General features: G+C 41.3%; 1 protein-coding gene across 1 annotated transcript in view; it reads right to left on the bottom strand.

Annotated features, from left to right (window-relative positions):
* Pappa (pappalysin 1) overlaps positions 1-19,118 on the bottom strand; it is a 252,286-nt gene that overhangs the window by 119,758 nt on the left and 113,410 nt on the right. Inside the window, exons 8-9 of the mRNA XM_021654123.2 lie at positions 18,416-18,544; positions 10,333-10,424 (exon numbers count right to left, since the gene is read on the bottom strand). Coding sequence (XP_021509798.1) covers positions 10,333-10,424; positions 18,416-18,544 — 221 coding nt within the window. The remainder of the gene's footprint in view (positions 1-10,332; positions 10,425-18,415; positions 18,545-19,118) is intronic.

Here is a 19,118-nt window from a genome sequence, read left to right as displayed (position 1 = left end):
GTGGCAGGTGCTTCAGCGCCTCGTGTGAGGTCCTCACACTCATTTCTAGCTGCGGAGTGTTGCCCAGGAAACGCAGAAGGTAGCGTGGAGTAGAGCTTAGTCTCACAGCGGGCCACTTCATCCTTCTGTTCCACAAGGTAAAATGAAAACCCAGACCTTAACTGATTATTATAATTTCAAATTTGTTTTATGCTAATTCTTTGGTCCTTAACCAGTGGCAGCCTTGAGCAAGTGGACTTTCAAGTTGCTTCTTGTGTTAAGTATTTAATGAGCTGTAAATAGACCCTTCAGATGGTGTTTCTTAAAGGGACCCAGGAATCCTTTTGTTATGTGAAGCCTTGATGCTTCTTGCATTGTTTCCCCATCTCATTATCTGTTTGCTGTTAGGCCCTTAGGCTCATGAGAGTACATGTTTTATTAGATAGGCCTAAAGATAAAGATGTAACATATATTCAGTACTTTAGCCTGGGGTACAGGAGCCATACCCATTCTGGGTACAGGCCCACAATAACTTACTAGTGAATGAAAATCTTGAGTAAATTACTGAACACCTCTGTGTCTTGATTTCTTTAGGCAGACAACCCATACAATGTTAATACTGCTTTAGAACTGTGTCATTAATCTGGAAAGGACTTAATAAATAAAAATTATTGAATTAAATTAATTAATATAATTGCATTAAGAACACTTTTTTTTTATTACTATGACTATTGCCAGGGAGGGTGAAAAAGACATGATCAACAAGAAGGTCTGCCATTTCTTATGAAGGCAGCTGAAGACACTTAATTTTTCAGTGGGGAAGGGCTGAACTCAAATCTCAACTTTCCCCCTTAAGACAGTGGTTCTCAACTTTCCTGATTCTCTGAACCATTAATACAGTCGTCATGTTTCTGTGATCCTCTACCATAAAATTATTTTTGTTGCTACTTCATAACTCTAATTTTGTTACTGTTATGAATTCTAATTTAATTGTAATGTGTTTTATAAAGGTTTTAGGTGACCCCTGCAAAAGAGTCATTAGTTTGTCCCTCCCAAAGGGATCATGACCCACAGGCTGAGAACCGCTGACTTAAGAGCACCTACTTCTAACAACTACCTTGCTTCCCTATACACTATACAGTGGGAATGTGGCTGCCACAGTCCCTAGCCTTGTGAGGATCAGGAATGGAAGAGCAGTGGCAGCCAGCCTGGCTCAGACAGTGACACTTAGGAAGGTTTGTTCCTCTGAGGTCATTTCTCAATTCCATAAATATTTACTGAATGGAGGCCACTTTCCGCCAAATTGCTCATGCATTTGGGAGTTTTTCTATGTCATCCAGAAAGAGGTCATCATAAAAGCTTGGTTGTCAGGGTCACTGTGGGTCTGAAAAAAGACACATCAGTAGGATTTCCTGAGACAGCAATGTTGGGACTTCCACAGGTGGGATCTGAGACAGATGCTGTCTGAACCTTTAAGACAGAAGCCATATGGGCTCTGGTGGCCATCACTTCTAGCCACAAAACGTCACATGCTTAAGTGGATCAGAGAGTGGCTGGCTAGAAGTGGTGGATGGGAACACAGAAGGGCTTCTTTGTGCAAGGGTGAAAGAACAGATGTGTAAACAGAACTGTGGGGCAGCAATGTTAGAGAAGCGTGGATAAATGGAGCTCTCTTTCTTCCTCTCTCTCAACCTTACTCTTTCTCTATTTCTCTTCCTCTTTCCATTCCTTTTTCCATTCCTCCCTTTTCTACCTAAATTGTCTATTGCTGTTTCTACACCTACTATTTATCCATCTTCCTATTCAGCAGCCAGCTTTGAGGAACACCTTCAGTACAATGACAGACAGTAGCTATGTGGCTCTGTAGATTATACAGAGGGGCTAGACTTTGTTTGCCAAAACCAGCAATAGGTTGGCTTTGGCTATAGACAGTGATTTTCTGCTCCTAGTCTCTACAAGAATGCAGGAGCCTACTGTAAGTAGGGCAGAACACAGAGAATACATATAGCCCAAGCCATAAGTAATCACAATCCTCTCAGGCCTTGAAGAACATTTGCCTTCAAGGCTATGTCCTAAGTTTACTTGTGATCCTGCATGCTGACCCTCTTTTATGCTGCAACAGCTCTTCCCTGCCTTGATCACTAAATAATCTGAGCTTTTAGTAGTCTTGACTGTAACCCTACCCTATAGCCTCTCAATACATTCACCTACCTTTAGACATTCAGTCTCCATGGTACATACTTAGAAGGAGTCCTTCTTGACTCCTCCGTGTGAGAAACTCCTTGGCTTATTCTCTCCAACCATAGAATGACTTTGAAATCATTGTCATGGGTAAGTTTCCAACTCCCTGCCCCCCAGGCTTGCTTGCATGCTGCTGCTTCTTTGAAACAATCACAGCACATGGCACAAACAAGACACAATCAATGGAAAATGACAGAAAGAAGGGTGAGACCCAGTAGGCAGTTTGCACCACTTTCAGCCCAGTTGTGAGTGCACATGCTGAAGCAAGCAGCTGCCCTTTTTATAGAGTGAAGTTTGCACGTAGCCATGACTGTCCATCCATAATTTTATTTTAAGCACATTACATTTTCTCCAGAAAAGAAAAGGAGGATATAATCAGGACTATATTCTTCACTTGCTTTATCATATTTCAGTTTCCCCCAGGGCACTCCCTTCAGGAGGAGATCACAGCTCATGAATATTAAATATCTATTTCAACTCAACACAGACTCCAAGCAACAGAGGAGAGCCACTGCCCAGGTAAAGGAGTGGTTCTAGAGACCTCTTATCTCTTCAAGCTTACCTAAGCCATAGTATACAAATGCACTTCGAGGCAGATAGATTCCTGGTCACTTTCTGTACCATAAGAAAGTCCTGATTCACCTGCCAGGACTCTGAGAATAGAGATCCTCTGATCTCTATTCCTTACATTTAAGAAGTGGCTTTTCTGATCCTGACCCTTCCTGACAGTCAGGAAGCTAAGCAGGGAGAAGGGCTAGAATTCCTCCCTACTCGAGTCAAAAGCTTCCTTTTTCTTCTCACTCCAGCTCTGCCTCTCTGTAGGGTAAGCCTCTCCCATTTGCAAAGCGAGTAGTGGGCCTTGGACTGTGGCAGATAGACAGGTTTGATCTTAAGAAAGGCCAAAATGAGAACTTCAAATGTATCCCTTGGGCCTCCCAGTTGAGGACTCAGATCTTTGGTCCTGCCTACACATCAGCTTTCTGCCCCATTGCCTTCTTTTCCTGCTCTTTTGTACCCTCAGTGACCCCTTTTGACCTTCCGGATGAAAAGGATTTCTTCTCCCTCCTGGAGGATTCCCCACCCCGCCCCTTTTTAAAGAAAAAAAAAAAACAAAAAACAAAAAAAAACAAAAAACAAAAACAAAAACAAAAAACTGCACAGTTTTAAAACAATGACAATCTGGGTCTTTGATTCTAGAAGTTAGACTCCAAAGGCCCTTGGGTTTTATCTAACTCAGTGTAATCGCTTGATGATGATGTGTGTGGTAAGGCCTAGTTACTTTGCAAAAGGTACAAACCACAGTGATTCAGTGTCAGGATCCAATGATCTGGCTCAGAACCAGTCTTGCCACAGAAGTAACATTTGCTTCTGCATCAGTCCATTTCAAGATACAGAGGAAGGAAGAAAAGGGGTCTATGGGCTGCCTTGAATCATCCTCAATACTCTAGAAATTTATGGCCTTGAAAATGGTGTCTATTTCCCACGAGAGGAAACTGATTCTCAGGAGCAGGCAAGAGATTCCCATGAAAACCCAGATAGAAGCTTCAGGCTCCAAGTTCCCCAATGCAGCCACAGCAATGGGATCCAATTGAGTGCAGTTTTTCCCCTATGTTAGACTTTAGAAAGCAACATTGCTACTGTAACTGGGAAAGAGAAGGTTTGGGAACAGAAGGTCCCATTACCGAGAAGTTTTGTTTGTTTGCATTTTAGTAGTTGTAAACATGTAATGGCAAAGACACAAGAAGGACATGATGTGTTTATTTTCCTTCTTTCTGGGACTCAGTGGTACCAAACAGAAATACGAGGAAATACTTTCATGCTTACTCAAGGCTTTATCCAGGTACTGGACACAGTCTTTGGTATTTGCACTCTTTGACCTACCTGGTGAAATGACTTCCATTCACTCTAGCTTGGTGCAGTGCCTCTGCTTTCTGGTCAGCACGATGGCTGGCAGCTTGGGAAGGCTGAAGGCTACCCTACTCTCCCTAATGTCTCAGCGCAGTGCTGCCGGAATAGGCGTGTCACAAATGGAGCCCCGCCTGCTGCAGGCTCTACTTCTCCTCATTCGACTTGTATGATCTTGGGCAGTGAACATATTTCAGTTTTATCCTCTCCCAAACTGGGTGATCAATTTATTTGTTTTCGAGTTGCTGAGAGCTTTGGTAATTACTTTTGAATGAATCGTATTAACAAACTTTTAAAAGAACATACTTATACCCAAACTGCCAGGTGTCACCAGTATAACTGGTGAACATAAATGAATGTTTTCTGTTTGTAGTGCTTTAGGGATCAAACTCAGCATAAATTACCTGCCCTTAATTGCAAGTGTTTGCTTTTTACAACTCTAAGAAGTAATGATAGTAACTAACATATTTTACTGATGAGAAAGCTGAGGCAAAAATTTAAAGTGTCTGCACCAGGATTTCACCCAAATGTCATATTGGCAGCTACGATGGCATCTGATGCTCTGCTAGTGCTGTGCAAACCAGACTCTGTCACCATCGTTGCCATCTTTGTATCTTTTCCTCTGTGTATTTGTTTATTTATTTGTTTATTTTTATGAAGGTCTATCTTTAAGCCAAGTAAAGCATTGTTTCAAGAAAGTCTTGTGGGGGAAAGCTACCACACTTTTTACAAAGGGAACTGCGAGTAAATTTAGGCAACCAGGAAAGTATTTGTTTCTTAAATTAATTTTTTGCTAAGATAAGAAGTAGATTTGTCCATTAGGGCTACATATTATTAAAAAGAAAAATAATAATAAATACAACTCCCAGCAACTCCAAACCCACTCCCCCAACTCCCTCCCTTCCAGCCTAAGATACTGTTTTCCTTTTCAGTCATTTTTGTTCTAAACTCTCCTCAGCATATCCACCAAGAAGACAAAATGATTCATCTTCTTGTTTCCCTTTCTCTCCTTGGCTCAGTGAGGCCAGGACAGTATGATGAAGGGGCCACAGGCTAGGTGACCCGCTGCCCTCCTAGCAACTGGTGGCAAGGCAGATTGATCTTCAGCCCCCTACCCCTTATCTACCTCAGAGAGAGGGAGCTCACTGGGCTGTAGGGAGTGCTAATTGAGTTACTGGCCCTGAAGCTAACATCTATGGAGATGTCCTGTCAGGAATGAGAGACAAAGTGATGCTGAATGCTGCTGGGGGAGAGGAGCTGGGAGGAAGACAGAGACACAGTGGGAGTGCCTGCAGTCCTGGGAGATATGGTGTGGGAGTCTCCAACTTTGTTTTCTTGACTGTATATCAGCATTAAGCAAGATTTGAATCTCCTCAAGCCATTAAGTAGGTGCTAGAAGAATCAGGATGGCTCAGTGTTAGGTGGATATCGAAAAGAACAAAGTGAGAAATCTAGTTCCAAGGTGCTGGACTGCACAAGGCCTGCAAACGGAGCTGAGTGAACTGGCCAGAACTACTCTGAAGGACACAGAGTGGGAGATGGGGACACCCAGGGTTGCATACCCTGTAAGGGTTTATGTTCTCTGAGGTTAGCATGCCCAGTTTTGACTCAAGATACATGACTAAGTACAATCCTTTTGAGGAATCCTGCACATTTTGTCTGACTAATTTGACCAATACTTTCCCTCCTTCAGCTTTTATCAGTAGCCTGTCAGTAGTTTATGACTCAGTGCCTTAGAGACGAATCCTCACGGCTGCTGAACAATGCCTCCAGCCAGCGCCTGCTGGGGGAGTTATCATTTCACTGATAGCATGGTTTCTAAAAGAAACCCCAGGCCTGGTATGTGTTATAGTTCCAAAAGGCAGGCGGAAAGAGGACAAGATAATTTCCGTATTGCAAAGGGGATTCAGCCGGCATTACTCAAGAGGTCTTGTGGGCGGTATTTGTTTAATAAGAAACTTACTATGTGCTGGGGGACTAGGGCACTAGGGGTGGGAAAGTGGGAAAGGAAGTCACTGGAGTGTTGCACAATAACACATTGGCACCTTGGGAATACTTCCGGATGTGTGGGCTTCTGAAAAGTGAAGGGGAATGCCCCCATAAATCTGTCGCCCACCCTCACACTGCTGTTACTGGCTCGGGGAAAACAGCTCTTCTAAATGGTCTGTGATGACAAGGGTAGTAAAGAAAGGCAGCTAACGGGAGGAGGAGAAGCAAGAGGAGGACAACGTCAGGAGGTGATAGAAGAGGGAAATCGAAAAAGAAAAGCAGAAAGAAGGAAGAAGGGAGGGAGGGAGAAAGGGAGGGAGAAAGGGAGGAAGGCAAGCCATTCCAATGAGAGTTCCAGAGGAAAAAGGCAGGGTCCTTTATTCAGTCAGAGGTCGCGCCTCTGTGACCTTGGCTCAGTTGACACATCACAATAAATCTCAGCTTTCACATCCGGGAGAAGAGCCACGTATAGGCTTGTACCAAATAAAGCTGCACAGTATAGGGCCACCCCATCCCATTCTGTGGCACTACATAAAGAATGGTTGTGGTTGAAACTGTCTTCCACAACATCCCACCTCCCCACATTCATACAACAGAGGGACGCCTAGCTTCAGAAAATGCTGCTAAACTTTTTTCTATCTTTTCTGGTCATTTTTTTGGAGTTTAAAGTATAATTAACAGAAAACAATTTTGGTTAGCTTAAGCAAAAGAAACACCCACTACCCAATGGAAGGCTTTCTCAGGGGTCTGGAGATTAGGAATTGCATGTCCTCAAATTCTGGCCCTAGGACTTTCTTTGGTATAAATAACACACCTATTTTATGTCTCCTCAGCAGCTGCTCTCTCTAGTATTTGGATACTGTCATTTCTGGATCATCATCAAAATGGGTTCCTAATTGGCTTCTGAATCCAAGTTGTGGGTTCGCTGTCTGCTGGAGTGGAAGGTAAGTCTAGGCTGTGAGTCACTCAAGCTGCAGAGTGACTTGGTGAAGATGCTGGGGTATTAATCTGCCCTAATGAGGTTTGGTTCTACCTCATTGTAAGAATGATTCTGATTTCCCAAATCTAGTAATGTTTCAAAATATTGACAGAAATCTTCCACAAATGAGCCCTAGGTCTTTTTTACTTTTTCTGTACACGAATACCAAGTCTTAGTCAACATCATATAACCAAGCTGTGGTGTGAACCCTAGTCAGTTTTACTGAGGCCTATTTTCCTGGGCACTGTTCGTGACGCACAGGATGATGAGAAGCATGTCCACTTCAGCAAAGCCATCCTCAACACTCCATTCCCACTTCCCTGAGTCATTAAAGCTCTGGAGAGGGGTGTATGTGCATGCGCAAAATTCTCTGTCTATGCTTGAGCTGTTTTTCTTAAAAGAAAGTTTTTCAGACTCAAGCTTTGGAGTTTGTGTTGGAATGCAGTTCCTGAGAGCTGGTATCTTAGGATGAGTTCCATTCTGCCTGGAATGCCTGTATCTCTGTGGGTGTCTACATAGAATTCTAAATGGCCTGTCAGGAGTACAGCTGATGTCTTTACTCTAATACAGATATCACCCAATGCACAAGAGAAAGAACCTTTCTTTAACACCATCTATGTATTCCATTCCACTAAATTATTACATGAATTGTTTCATAATAATAAAGTCTCCATTCACCCCCAATACTTTTAAAATCAGAAATAATTGAGACCTTTTTGCAAGTAACTTATTAAAGTAAATATACAGTCAGACTCTGGGTTGTTTGTTTGAGACAGGTTTTTCTGTGTAACTAATCTGGCTGTCCTGGAACTTACTTTGTAGACTAGGCTGGCCTCAAACTCACAAAAGATCTGCCTGCCTCTGCCTCCCAAGTGCTGGGATTAAAGGTGTGGGCCACAACACCTGGCCAGACTCTGAGTTTAAATACAGCCTAACCTTGTATGTATATCTTCTACTACAAGCATTCCTTTCTAGCTTTGTAATGGTGATATATATATATATATATATATATATATATATATATATATATATATTCAGAGAATAATAGTTCAGAAAAATGCCTGACATATAAAAGATGGTCATCAAATACTACCACCAACAGGTCACTTAGGACCTAGGAAAGTGGACTTAGGAGGAATCAAGTCCCGTCTTCTTGACTTCACCCTTTTCTTCACAGATGTTACAGAGAACATTCTGAAAACTTCTACTCCTGAGCTTTCATTTTAGTCAGGGTAGAAGGAAATGTGAGGCCCAAACAAGCAAGGCAAGCTGATTCTAGACTCACCATTTAGTGCTATTTCCAGAATAGTCTTTCAGTCCTACCACTCTATATTTAAAATTCAGTTCATTTTCTACTAAGGGACAAATAACAGCCTAATTTCCATCTACTCTCTGCACTAGACACTAATAACCAAAAGAATCAAACAAAGAGACAGATAGTATTTTTGGTTCTTTGGGACTATTTTTCCCCTCACCTACTCTGATGCATCAGGAAAGCTGTCAGACATAAACTAGTTTGGCAGTGGTCCCTCAAATATACAAACTCTAGTTCTGGTCTGTGGGCTGAGGTTTGCTGAAACTCTCCTGAAAACATCTTTCCAATTGATGTGTATTTTGAGGACTGACTACCCCAGGCGTGTATTTTCGAAAGTCCATGTCCTGCATCTTGCCTTCCCCAGAAGCTACTTTCCGGGGATTCTAAAGTGAAATGCCTCATTCACATAAGTAAGTATTCTTTGGTATAGACTGGTGATCGCTGAAGGTTGTCAAAGCTGAAGGTTAGGTTCAAGAAGTGTTTACAATTATGAAGAATTCAGTTGTGTATGCTGGAGATAACATAGCGGCAGCATCAGAGGTTCTCAGAGGTCTCCTCCCAAAATCATTTCCATTTAAAAGGGGTGAATTTAGGCCCAAACCTGGTCAACCTTATGTAAGTACTTAGCACAGCATCTAGAACTTAATTCTTGGTTTCAATTAGTTTCTGCTTGCCAAGACAGTTTAGTAAATGAGATTTTACAATGGGCCATACTCAACTCTCAACACAGGAGGAAGTCTTCTAAAACAAGCAAGTTGTTTAAACAAGTCTTCTAAAAAACACAAAATAACAACAACAACAAAAAACCAAAACCAAAACAAAACCAAAAAGAGCTGAAGTGCTGCCAGAAAACTGCCAAGTCCTTCCTCATTCTGTGTCTTCCTTTTCTCAACCACACGCATTTGCAAGGCATTTCTACACTGTTGCTCTGCTCCTACTTGGCGCACAAAATAGATAGTAGGTGCTTCATCATTGTGTTCAGAATGGAATAAACAGTAAATGATGCATTTCTTTTATCCTCCTGGAGCTCAGCCTACCCAGAGAAAAACTGTCTAAACCCAGACCTTTAATGCACTGCAGATGCAAAGATGCGATGACATCTCTTTCCCTGTAGTCCTCCTGGAAAACTGCCTTTCAGCTAGAAATCTTCCCACCGCGGGTTTCATCCCGTCTCTAGCTGCCCATTCCCTTTTCAGATAGTGCACCTCTGTCCTTTGTACTTGCAAATGAATTGTGATTAGTTTTCACCTCCAGCCCAAGGGATTAGCCGGAGGACCTTTGATCTTCAGGTATCGATTTGCATCTTAAAGGAAGCATGATCTCATCTGGGCCAGCTCAAAATTCCATCCCTGCCCCCAACCCTGTCTGTTTACCAGCCCTGAGGCTGGACAGGGCCTCCCAAGTGGGGCTGAAACAACAAGATAGACCAGACTCTTTGAGAAGGCTGAGGAAAACACGTTTCCCACCGGACTTGGTAAAGGTGGGAAAGGAGGTTTGCTTTCTAAGCACAGACTGCTCTGCTATTTGTCCTAATGCTGCCAATCCCAGAGATCGTGCAGTTTGGCTCTGAAGCAAACATCAAGACAGCAGGTAGAACCTCAGCTAGAGGTAGTGCAGAGTAAGGAATCACACAAAAATCAAGGTTATTCTGTTTTCAGCCTATGCTGATCGCGGTGAATCCGGAAACATTTGTAACCGCCTCAACTTTGATATTTCCCACCTCTAAAGAACAAAAGACTTACACATGATATACTATGGCAATAGCCACCCAGGATAGTTGGTGTGTTTCTTAGTGCTCATGACACTAAGGTGCGGCTCCAAGGAGACACTTGGTAAATGTGAAATAAAAATTAGTGAGTTTCATTTAGCCATAATTGTTATTATCATAATTGGACAATCAGTCAAAGACATGGCAGAGACTCACCAATGCAGTTGAAGGAGACTTCTTGCTGGCAGAAAAGGGAGCAGCCATCCCCATTGATCTTATTCATGTCATCACATTCTTCTCCTCGGCCTCTGCACAATGGATACAAAAGGGAGATATCCCAAGACAGTTTCAGAACTGAGGCTGAACAAATAGAAATATTCATATGCATAACGGAGCTTCTTTGAGAGTTTACTCAGGTCTCTTTCCCTAGCTCAGTCTAGTTCCTCACCACGATGAAATTATCAGAAGAGATGGAGTTATAAGTCAGCCTTAGCTGTATTTTTTTGATAAAGGACAGTTCTGCTTCAAAACTGGCCATCGTGTTGACCTTTTTGTGTTTATGCATGTATACGCTTGTGTATGTGTGTTTATGTGTGTGAGTGTGTGCATGAGTACAAACATTCATATGAATGCCTGTATATGCATGTGTGTGTGCAGGTCCAGATGTATATGGGTGCACATGTATGTGAGGCAGCAGGACCACCTTGGGTGTGTTGTTACTGTCAGGAACGTTGTCCAGTTTAGCTTTTGATGCGCCATCTCCGATTGGCCTAGATCTCACTAATTAGGCGAGGCTCACCTCCAGCAACCCAGGGATCCAACTACTTCCGCCTCTGCTGTCCTGAGACCAGAAGCAGCATTATGCCTGCTTTTAATGTGGATTCTGCAGATCAGACTCAGGACTAAAGTGCTAGCAAGACAAGCACTTTAGTACTGAGTGAAATCTTTGTTTTACCTCTTGTTTTTGTGGTTTTGGGTATCTGAACTTCTCCCAGCCCTACATAAGCATCACCAGTCCAAGATAAGCATTTTTCCATCCGAGGTATCTCTCCTGCCCTCATCTTTTGAAACTTCAAGTGAGTTAAACTGACAAGATAGTGGGCAGTTAAGAAATGCAAGAATAAATTAGCAAATGACTGGCCAGCTGCAGTTCCTGACACGCCTTAATAAAATCTGACTACTGTCTATAACAGTTTGTTTTTTAATTGAAAACAGTGGGAATGTTCAAGGTCCTCCAACCTTTACCTTTCTTTCAGCTGACACTGTTCTGTTTCCCTCAATATACCCTGAAGACACTTTTGTTTTTTCCACTCACATCCCCAGGGTTAGTCATCTTTAACTAGAAAGTTCTACTCCTTCCATTGAGTGTGTCATTTCTTGTTGTTGAAACTCTGAAGACTGTTCTTGCAGTTATTTCCATCACCTAATGATGATTTTGCAGAGGTTAAAATGGCCAGAAAATGAGCACTGCTTTTTTTTTTTTCCCTTCCCTCAAATGAGGATTTGGCAAGGAGAAAAAAAAAAGAGCAAAAACTAGAAAACTAGATAGATTGCTGCTTTCTGGAAAGTTCCCATCATTTTAGAAACAAAAAACTCAAGCTTAGAATCACATATTCCAAAAATAACTGCACGATCTGTGTAAGTCCTTGGCCAGTCTAGCTGATCTTCTAATAAGTTTAAATCTATTGAAAGCAAATGTAACTGGAATTTCATTCGTCAGTCACAGTAGCCACATTGCAAGTACTCAGGAGCAGTGTGTGGCCAGTGTCAACTCTGCTGGACAGCACAGAACAAAGTCCACCACCCCCAGAATATATATTGTGTGGTGGTCCTGTCTATGCCCTGCCTCAGTTTTTCCCGTGTTATAATGGAGATAATTGAGCCTGTTCCTTGGAACTGGATACAAAAATGAAGCATGACTTAAAGTGTCTGGCATGCTGTGTAGCACCTAGCAGATGTTGAAAGAGTCAGTTCTCATTCCTCCTTTGCCTTGAGGTGGGGTGGGGGTCTCTGTAGAGCGTGTGGCAGCTGTCCCTCCCTCTTCAGAGACCAGCTGGAAACTGTCACAGCATGGAACAGGTCTCAGACTTTTCTTTTTCCCAGGGGTAATTAACACTAGGCAATGTTTGTTGTCTTTAGAAGGTGTCAGAATAGCAGGATAAGGCCTAGCAATCAATCCTTAAGATGGCCTGGGCTGTTGCATCAATCTCCAAAGAGCCACCCAAGTTCTCTCTTGTCTGCAAATCCATGAGGTAAGAGACTCATGAGCTGTCCTCAGCATTCTCTGCCAGTGACTCTCACAGGCCTGAAATGAACAATGACCTTCAGCTTCTTAGCTTTTCCATGGGTTATGTATGAAATACACTCTCCCCTACCCTGCCCCACTCCACCCCTGCTGCCCCCAATCTGGACTGTTTTCTGAAGCCACAACAATATTTCCAATTTACCTTCTATCACCACCCAAACAGTACATTCTATTGGTTTAAGCAAAACACTAGGGTCACCACAAATATCTTTTAGGCACGATTGGTCTATCATTAGAGTGGTTCTAAAAAACCTCCTTTGACCTCTCAGGCTCAAGTGGGTAGGCGTCATTCTCTGTGTTCACAGACATCTTGCTTCATCTATCACAGAACCTGTCAAACTGACGGCCTTTGCTTAATACTGGAGTGCCTGTGAGGTGCCAAAGGAGACAGACTCTTCATCATCCTAGCAGCCCAGTATCCTGTGCTTGGGACGAAGAACACAGCATGTGACCACCTCTCTACTGGCTCATTTTGTAGCTGTGACTTCTCACACTCAAATGAAGAGATGAATTGAGATGAGAATCAAGACTTTAGTACAAATGTTGGCTCTATTGTTTAATAGGTGTGAGTGCTAGAGAAAAGAACTTCAGTCTTTCTTTTGTGGTTTTATTATAAAGTATCGTAATAGGCCCAATCACAAATGACTGTGGAGAGGTTTCGAGGATGTAATAATGTGTTGCAGGGTCTCACGTGTGATAGAATCTTGGTGAATATTCACATGCATATTATAATATCCATCCAGTCTTTTTATCCCCACACTATGTATAAAATTGGGAGAATCTATTTATTGCTGTGGACAATTCACAACAGAATGCTTACCCATTACAGGTTTCTGTGAGATCTGGATCTATCTTCTCTATCTTAAAAAAAATTCATTCATTGATTTAGTATGTGAGTGCATATGTACTGAGGTGTTTTTTTTGTTGTTGTTGTTTGTTTGTTTGTTTGTTTTTGTGGGAATCAGAGGACAACTTGACAAAATATATTTTCTAGTTCCACCAAGGTACCTTCCTCCTTCCTTCCTTCCTTGTTAGGACATTCATAAGCTAGATTCAATTTTCAACAAAGTATGTATAAATAACTACTTCATTTTACTAAGGATGGCTCAAATATTTGATATCGATACAGGGTTCTGATTCCAGGTAATCATATTTTAAAAAACTACTACATTATGAATATGATTAAGTTAATGATTGTCACGAAACTTTTAAATCACTAAGAAGTCTCATATTGTTTGTAATATTCTGTAAATGCAGGTGTGTATACCTATAATATACAGAGACTGAGCTATAAATTAAGGCTCAAATCTGGATAAACTTTGTGACTGTGGTGACATGAATATGAATAGCCTTTACTGGGGCTATTTGAGAGCTATTAGAATGTGTGTATTTGTAGGAGGAAGCATGTCACTGGGGGATGGCTTTGGGTTCCAAATGTTCAAGTCAGTCCCAATGTTGCTCTTTCTTCCTGTTGCCTCCAGATTCAGATGTAGAACTCTCAGCTACCTCTCCAGCCCAGTATCTGCCTTTAGACCGCCATGCTTCCTGCCTTGATGACAATGGGCTAAACTTCTGTATTGTGAGCCAGCTCCAATTAAACGTATTCCTCTGTAACAGTTGCAATGGTCATGGTCTCTTTTCATACTACTAAGTCTTAACTAAGAGAGTTATAAATTAGAAATTCACAGTTACAATTACAGGCTCTCAGGAACCACCATAGAGTTTTTTGGGCATTCTAGATGTGCTGTATGATCTTGAACCAGTCAACAACTTTCTTCCTGAGTGCTCTGGGCTCAGTTCAGTGTTCCATCAGTGGAGGAGAAACTCGTAGCTGGCCCCTTTCCCCTACCGTATTGCACTGTGAGTGTCTTCATGTTCTGTTACTGGATTTTTTTATATGGATCTTAAATATGTACAACACATTATAAATTTCACCTTCAGAGATATATGGGCCTTTATAACCTGTGTTGGTGAAATCAAATCTTAGTGAGCATATGATTTGTACAATAATTCAAGACATAAAGATTCTTATATCTTCAATATTAGTATTGATAATTCTGTTTGGAAATGACACATGATACAGGTCTTTCAGGGCACAAATATATATCCCTTAAATGTATATTTCAGTAAACCACTGACAATTATGGAAGTAATTACTGACCAAATCTGTTTTTTTATTTAAATATCACTTATTCAAAAATAGCAAAAGTAATACCTAAGAATATCAACGAATAATTAAAATATCCCCTCCTCTCTCAAATAATAGATATTGCTTGAAAATTCTTTTGTATCAAATAGTTTTAGTCATGAAAACATGGAGAAAGCACAGCACTTTAAAATTTTACTGTTATTATTATTACTGTAATTAATTTTCATTAGTGAAGTTGATTATCTGTCTTCCCTTAATGTAGGTTCTGGGGATCAAAGTTAGGTTTTCCAGACTTATCTGGCGATTACCTGTATCTGCTGGGCCTCATTGTTAGCCCCAACACGCAGTTCTTACAGGGGCTTTTTTCAGAAGAACAAAAGTCCTTCCTGATATAAACCATATTTGCCCAATGAGCATTCATTCAATTGGAATATTTTAAGCAGACTTATTAATGAAAATCTCTTTCTCTCTTTCTCTCTCTCTCTATATATAGGAGCAGGTTTAGATACAAAGTTACCATGAATCTAAAGACGGCATTGTATTTCTGATCCTCCTGCTTCGACCACTCCAGGGCAGGTTTGTGCCATCATGATAGATTTATGCGCATCTACCTCAGGGCTTCAGGCATGCTAGGCAAGAACTATTCCAACGGAGCAAGACTCCCAATCCTAAATATGTTATTTTTAAACTATCAAATTGTGAATTAGCACCTTTACATTAGTCACTGATATACTTCAGTGTGGGACAGGGGTCTCGTGTCCACTGCTATCCTTTTGCACAGTCAACAGAAAAGACAGAATTGACTGCAGTTCATCTGATATTACAACACATATTTCTCTCAGTGTAAATCATGATCAGAAAGCATATTGCTGTTGCTGGAGGGGCAATACTTGCTGGAGGCTAACAATACTTGCTCTGAGAGAAGATTCAGGTTTAGGTCTTAGCACCCACATGAGGCAGCTCACGAGTGTCTCTAATGCCAAGTGATCTGCCACTCTTTTCTGGACATGGACAAAGACACAGACATGGACATGGAGCCCACATACACATACAATAGAAATATATCTTTTAAAAGGACAACATATTGTCATCAAATATCTACATCGTTGTGAGAGGACTTTTGACTGTCCACTGCTTTTCACTTTCAAAATCCAGTATGTTAAATAAACTCACGTACTCCTGGCTGGTCCCTTCTTCCCAATACACAGGTTTCCAGTTTCCATCACCTTCCACACTATCACCAGCAACAAAACAAACTGCTCTTCCCCATGTCATCATCGTCAGTGACAAGCACCATAGACACGTAGCACTTTTGTTTCTTGTATGTACCACATCTGAGAGCTGATTCATAGGCTGCACATCATTGCTTTCATCCAACCCCGAAGCAAACGCTGGCTTCACACTACCCATCCCCCAACAGAAATAGCAATTGCAATCCCATGTTGCAAACATATTATGTGACACCCAGCAGTGCCATTTAATGAAGGAATTTGCCAATAGCTTGTTTTGCCATCTCACACATGACGAGTGAGATTAAACCTGTCAATTGTTTTAAGTCTTAGTGATAGTCTCACTTGCAAATAAATACACTAGCAATGGGAGCAATAAGACATTTAATTTGGAATGATGATTGTTCTTATTTTGATTTCTGAGAAAAAAAGATTACCTTAATTTTTGTGACAGAATCTAATTGTTTTGTGCATATTTTAGAAGAAAATAAATCAGAAGTTAATGGTAAGGCTTGATGGCTTCTTGCTCCTGTTCAGCAGATGTATTTCCTGCCCCCAAGGACCAGGCAATGAATGGACCCAACATTCTATAAGATCTATTTCTTTTTGCATACAACTTAATATTTTGCAATCATAATTTTCAGTTGGGCTAAAATCTTTACACATCTTGATTCATTCACCCCAGTGTATTAATTTTCAGAGTCTCTACTCACTCTAGAAAACTCTTTAATGCTTATGGTTTCAATATCGTATGTTACAATACTTCATTATATTTATGAGCCTTTGGTCCATTTTATAAATTGGTAATTGCAGTTTTAACAAATGTAAAAGCTGTCAGCAAAGAAATGTATTTTTTTTATCAGATATTAGGGAAGTTTTGAATATGTTTTAAACAGTGGAGCTAGGTGAACAAAATTCCTCTTTGAAAAGGATATTACGTGTGGTCCAGATTAAAGGTTGATCAGCCCACATCAAATATCCAGATTAGATGTTGGGTGGGCTTTCCTACTTAAAATACATATATACAAATATATATTATGTGTACTTATTATATATATTATATAAATAAGAAGTCACGTTTGGAATTGTTTTGAGTCTTTTTATGATAGGGTTTCTCTGTGTAGCCCTGGCTGTCCTGGAACTTACTCTGCAGACCAGGCTGGCCTCAAACTCAGAGATCCAACTGCCTCATCCTCAGGAGTTATGGGACTAAAGGTGTGTGCCACCATAACTGGCTTAAAGAGCTACTTTTAAACAAGATTTATTTTAATTTTTTAATTTGTGGAACAGGACGGGAGCTTACTATAGAGTCCTCTGAAAGGCTCCACCAAACAGGGGATTGAAGCAGATGCTTTGGCCCACAGCCAAACTTTGGGCAGAGCACAGGGAGTTTTATGGAAGAAGGGGGGATAGAAGGACATGGAGGAGACAAGAAACCCAGAATAAGACCAAAGGCCAGCGAGTCCTGCAGAGACTTATGTACCAACCAAGGACTCTGAAAGGAGAGGACCTAGACCCACTGCTCAGATATAGCTATAGGCAGCTCAGTCTCCATGTGGGTTTCTGAGTAAGGGAAGCAGGGGCTGTCTCTGACATGAACTCTGTTGCCTGTTCTTTGATCACTTGCCCCTGGAGATGTGGCCTTACCAAGCCACAGAGGAAGAGGATCCATGCAGTCTGATAAAACTTGATAAGCTGTAGGCAGATGGCTTGGGAGGAGAACTCCCCCTTTCAGTGGACTAGGGGAAGGGCTATGAGGACTGGGAGGAGTTGAGGGAGGGGGCTACAACTGCTATATCAAATGAATAAATTGTAAAAAAATAAAAACTAAATTAAAAGATTTGTTTATTTGTATGTGTGTGAATGTTTTGCCTGTGTGTGTATATACACCATGAGCATGCCTGGTGCTCACAGAGTTCATAGGTGGGTGCCATATCCCGAAACTGGAGTTATTGACGATTGTCAAGCCCCATGTGGGTCCTGGAAATTAAACTTGGGTTCTGTGAAAGAGCCACCAGTCTCTTTAACTGACACTGTACCAGCCCTCAATTAAAAGAAATTATGTGCAAATGTATATCTGTGTGGATATGAAAATCTGAGTGCAGGTGCCTGCAGAGGCCAGAGGTGTCTGGTCCTCTGGAGCAGTAGTACAGGCAGTTATACTTTGCTCCCTTGGAAGAAAAACATACACTCTTATCCTCTGAATTATCTCACTAGGCCTTTGTAAAGATGTTCTAATCTAGATGAACTGTGCTCACATAATTAACTTTATGATCAGTGACCAAAAAGACTAATACAATCTCCTAGCACATAGCAAACAACCAAGATTGAGAGCAGATGGTAGGAATTATGTAGTAGTATCTCTGGCTAAATTTTATTTTGTAAACTTGAGAAATGTGTGTGATCCTATAAAACAGTCATTGATTTGTCTTCCAAGGCCCGCAAATGGCTTAAAGACTGACTGATAGGTTGATGGAGATCATTTGCGCCTCAGGTCTCATACATTGGGGTGAAGGGTAGGCATCTCCTAAGATCTCCTATTCGAGCATCTTGACCATCTTTTGACCTAATTAACATTCTCACAAACCTTCTCGTACATTAGGTTGCCCTACTTACTTCTGGATAATGCCATCACCACAGTATCCACTTCCATGGGTGTATATGGCAACAGGTGATGGCTCACTCTCTTCAGTGCCCGAGATGGTAATAATCCGGTACTGGTACACACTGCCAAGTTTCAGATCCCTGGAAAGTCAAAGGAACCTGTTAGTTTAAAACAAAAACAGTGCCAGGAGTTGGTAGGCAGAGAATATAATATTGATTCCTTTGAGTACACTCTTTCAATCTTGCTCTTTTTTTTTTTAATCAAAAGCACATTTAGTTATCCAGCAATCTGCATTACACATTACATTAAGCTATTTTGCTAAGAACGGTGGACTACATTATAATACACACTAATAAAAACAACTTTAACCAGATGAACAATTGTGTATAGAACTAAGTGCTTGTGATTTTGACCTTTATAGCAATCCCTGTGGAAAAGCATCAGAGAGTATGGGATCCATACAATGAAAGTTTGTGAGAAAAACAGATTCTGGCAAAAGATTGGGCAAGCAAAAGCACAGAAGGCCCCTGAGCATTATCTGGCCACTTCTTTACCATTAAAGCCCTGTGCAGGAAACCCTGTGCAGGAGAAAGTCTTTTCCTTCTGCTGTGTTATTAGAGACTCTTCTCCACTCATTTCTTTCCATGACTCTTAATCTTTATCTAAATAACAGTAGCATTCATAAATTGAATCTTGGCCCTGGGCTATGTACTT

This window comes from Meriones unguiculatus, chromosome 3 (genome assembly GCF_030254825.1).
Source record: "Meriones unguiculatus strain TT.TT164.6M chromosome 3, Bangor_MerUng_6.1, whole genome shotgun sequence".
NCBI classification, from domain to species: domain Eukaryota; kingdom Metazoa; phylum Chordata; class Mammalia; order Rodentia; family Muridae; genus Meriones; species Meriones unguiculatus.
This window is presented reverse-complemented; position numbering and strand designations above follow the sequence as displayed.